Consider the following 3,623-nt stretch of genomic DNA (forward strand, 5'->3'; position numbering starts at 1 on the left):
GAGGGTTATCTAAATTGACTGCAAGTACATGCACGTTTGTTTTGCTGATTATCACTATCGTCTACAACCTCGACCACAACATACGGTAAGTCTCACGCAAATTACCGCACAAGTTCTTTCATAATCCTTTCCTTAAAATTCTCCCCCAGGATCCCCCCGCCCACAAAATGTCCCTAACCTCCGTCGGAACGTCCCTGTCCGGCCTCATCGCCGCCCACAACGGCCTCCAACTGCTAACGCCGGGCTGCAACTCCGTCACCCGACTGGACAACGACCCCTCGGATGGGAAGGTTAAGCTACTGTCCGGTGGTGGCAGCGGCCACGAACCGGCCCACGCCGGCTACGTCGGCGCGGGGATGCTGAGCGGCGCCATTTGCGGGGACATCTTCAGCTCGCCCTCGGTGGCTTCGATTCTGGACTGCTTGCGGACGGTTGCGGTGGGTCGGGACGATGCGAGGGTGATTTTCATCGTGAAGAACTATACGGGGGATCGGTTGAACTTTGGGCTGGCGGTGGAGAGGGCGCGGGTTGGGTTGGGGTACGGGGATGACGTTCGGATGTTGCTGGTGGACGATGATTGTTCGATTGAGAGGGGGCAGGTGAGGGCGAGTGTGGGGAAGCGGGGGTTGGCCGGGGTCGTGCTGGTGCACAAGATTTTGGGAGCGATGGCTGAGGACGGGGTGGGGCTGGATGAGGTTTATGGGTTTGGAGAGGGGTTGGTGCGCAACTTGGGTACGATTGGGTTTACTTTTAGGGCGGTGGGTGATAGGTTGGAGAACGTTGAGATTGGGAAGGGTATTCACGGCGAACCGGGAGTGTACACGATGCCGGCTTGTGGGGATTTTGAGGGAATTGTGGAGTTTTTGTTGAAGAAGCTGGAGAAGTGCGTACCGAAGGCTGCTGAAGTTGTACTGATGGTGAACAATCTTGGAGGTACGTCCGAGTTCTTGATGGGGATCTTTTTGAAGAGTTTGCTTGACAAGGCAAAGCAGAGTTACACCGTGAAACGGACCTACTGCGGATCGTTTTTATCATCGCTGGATCAAGCTGGAATTTCGGTAACTTTGTTGAACCTCGGCTATTCTCCGAAACTGCTGCAATACTTGGATTACGAAGTGTCAGTCCCTTCAATGCTATTTGGAAGAAAACGCTGCAATCTACCACCTTCAGCTGTTGCAACAGTGAGTCCGATGGAAGTTCTGCAACCAACCGCGGGAGTCCCCACGTGTACAATCACCGAGCAATTCGGCGCCAAGTTGGCATCCACCGTGATCACCTTCGTCTGCGAAGCCCTCATCTCCTGCAAGGACATGCTGAACACCATCGACAAAGAGGCCGGCGATGGAGACACCGGAAGTACCATCTCCAGAGGTGCCCAATCAGTTCTAGACCAACTCAACGCCCATAAGCTGGACCTAACCCATCCCGCAAACCTCCTCCAGCAAATCAGCATCATCCTGGAGCGCGACATGGGCGGTTCGTCGGGCGCCCTCTACAGCCTGTTCTTCCAGGGAGCGTCGAAGATCTTCACCGAAGGCGGCGATCAACGCGTCACGCTGAATCTCTGGAGTCATGCACTAACCGCCGGCAACGACACGATCGCCAAGTACGCCCTGACCCAGCTGGGCGATCGGACCATGCTGGATGCGTTGCGCGAAGGTGAGCTTGCGATGAAAGGTGCCCTTGAAGGTGGAAAAGCTACCTTGGAATCCGTGGAGTGCTTCACGAAGGGCTGCGAAGAGGCGGCACGGGCCACCCAGCACATGGTGGCCAGGGCGGGACGAGCATCGTACGCGGCGTCGTCCGGGGAAGGCGACAGGAAGTATCAGCATCCCGATCCGGGAGCGCACGCCGTTTCGATCTGGGCGCGGGCGCTGCTGGAGGCATGCAAGCAGGTTATCGTAGAGTGAGTTGTTTTGTAAATAAAATTCATTTTGTTTTAAACTGATTTTTATTAGGAACTTAGCCATCGTAACGTATTGTAATGAGAGAAAAATTTACAAATAAGAAGCAAAACTATAAATAAAAGCGCGTACAGAAGTCAGCGAAAGAAATTAATCCAAAAAGTCCAAATGTGGCAGTTCCGGCTCGGGCACGCTGAACAAAAAGTAGTCCGGCAAATCCCGCTGCACTGCCGGAACCTTTCGCGTCGGCCTCTCCACCGCCGTCCACGCCGGCATCTCGATCTCGGGCAGGTCCTGCAGCACGTTGCTGACCTTCAGCGGTTTCATCGGCTTCACCTTGCGCTGGTAGACGGCCCCGTGGAAGTCCATCATCTGCTCGAGCAGATCCTCGCGGAGGCAACTTTCCTTGCCCCACTTGTACTCGGCGTCCGCCGGCGTGAAGATTGTGAACGGGAAGGAGGGCTTCTTGGTGGATGGTTGCTGCTGCTGGGTGGAAGCTTCCGTCGATTTCTTGCCCAGAAAGGAGGAGCTTCCGGACTTTTGCAGCAGGGGCTTCTTGGAGGGGATTTCCGAAGACTGCTTGCCGGTGAAGGCCGATCGCGAGGAGGCGTTGTTGGTGAGATCCTTCAGGGCCAGTTTGGAGGAGCGGAGCTCGCTTTTGCCGGGCAGGGTCGTTTCTGAGAAAAATCAAACTTCAATTTCCGGGAGAAACCAACATTTAGATCTACTTACTGCCATTTCGGTGATTTTCGTTGGTTTGTTCCAGGATGTTGAAGGCTCGCGTCGACGCCATTGTCACACTTTATTTGTTAACTTATTTGGTATGAAAATGAAATGGGTTCCTTCGATCTGATCCCGGGGGCGCTTCTGGGACGTGAACGTGGATTTTTGCAGCGATGGCCGTTCGTTCCTTTTGTTTTACTCCCGGTCCTTTTAAACAGCCGTTGTTCTTTTGTGTTGTGTTTTGGCTCCCTTTTTGCTGTTTTCACGCGCGACGAGAAAAATAACGGTAACGATAAAAACGATAAGTTGGTTTGCGAGGTGGTGCTGCCACCTTGCGGTGAGTAGCAAACTTGGAGGATGGCTAGGGGAAGTTGGTTGATTCAAAATAGTCGAGGTTATCGTTAAAAATACAGTTCGTCCGACTAGAATGCGGTCAAAGGAATCGATTTCCACAGTAATTTTGTGCGTTTTAATCACTATCAATAAAAATGTTGTTTGTTTCGTACAGGACACCTGCTTTTATTTTTAATATAAAAAACACGAACATTTTTTGTGCATTATTTGCTTATCCGATGTTTCTAAGAAACCTTCGAATACAGTAGTTACAAGCAAAACATTGTAATAGGGCCGAAGCCAAAGTGTAAACAACGAGTCTATCCTGCTCTTTCCATCAACTGACGTGAGCAGGATAGACTCTTTGTTTACACTTTGGCTTCGGCCCTATTACAATGTTTTGCTTGAGTTGTTCGGTAACTGGGCGTTGTTAACTGCTTTTTAACTGGGCGCTTGATAACTGGGTCGTAGCCAGGGTTACCAGGTCTGAAAAGTAAAAAATCTGGGAAAAATCTGGCAAGCCACTTTTCTCAAAGTAATGAGCAATTTTTTGTTCAAATACTGTATATTTTCACTTTTTATACATTATAGCTTCACAAAATAAACAAAATACGTCAATAAAACAATGTGAGGAAGAAATAAATTTTTTTTTTCTAATTGGCG

The 3,623-nt window shown here is 50.9% G+C and overlaps 2 protein-coding genes across 2 annotated transcripts; one reads left to right on the plus strand and one right to left on the minus strand.

Moving 5' to 3' along the window:
• Positions 1 to 2,028, plus strand: LOC6038516 (triokinase/FMN cyclase). Its single transcript, XM_001848255.2, has 2 exons — positions 1 to 85; positions 150 to 2,028. The coding sequence occupies exons 1-2, from the start codon at positions 29 to 31 to the stop codon at positions 1,908 to 1,910; spliced, it is 1,818 nt and encodes a 605-aa protein (XP_001848307.2). The 5' UTR covers positions 1 to 28; the 3' UTR covers positions 1,911 to 2,028.
• LOC6038517 lies at positions 1,933 to 2,864 on the minus strand. Its single transcript, XM_001848256.2, has 2 exons — positions 2,637 to 2,864; positions 1,933 to 2,581 (listed from the first exon to the last, which is right to left on the minus strand). The coding sequence occupies exons 1-2, from the start codon at positions 2,695 to 2,697 to the stop codon at positions 2,055 to 2,057; spliced, it is 588 nt and encodes a 195-aa protein (XP_001848308.2). The 5' UTR covers positions 2,698 to 2,864; the 3' UTR covers positions 1,933 to 2,054.
• Positions 2,865 to 3,623: the final 759 nt, after the last annotated feature.

Source organism: Culex quinquefasciatus, chromosome 2 (assembly GCF_015732765.1).
Source record: "Culex quinquefasciatus strain JHB chromosome 2, VPISU_Cqui_1.0_pri_paternal, whole genome shotgun sequence".
In the NCBI taxonomy this organism is placed as follows: domain Eukaryota; kingdom Metazoa; phylum Arthropoda; class Insecta; order Diptera; family Culicidae; genus Culex; species Culex quinquefasciatus.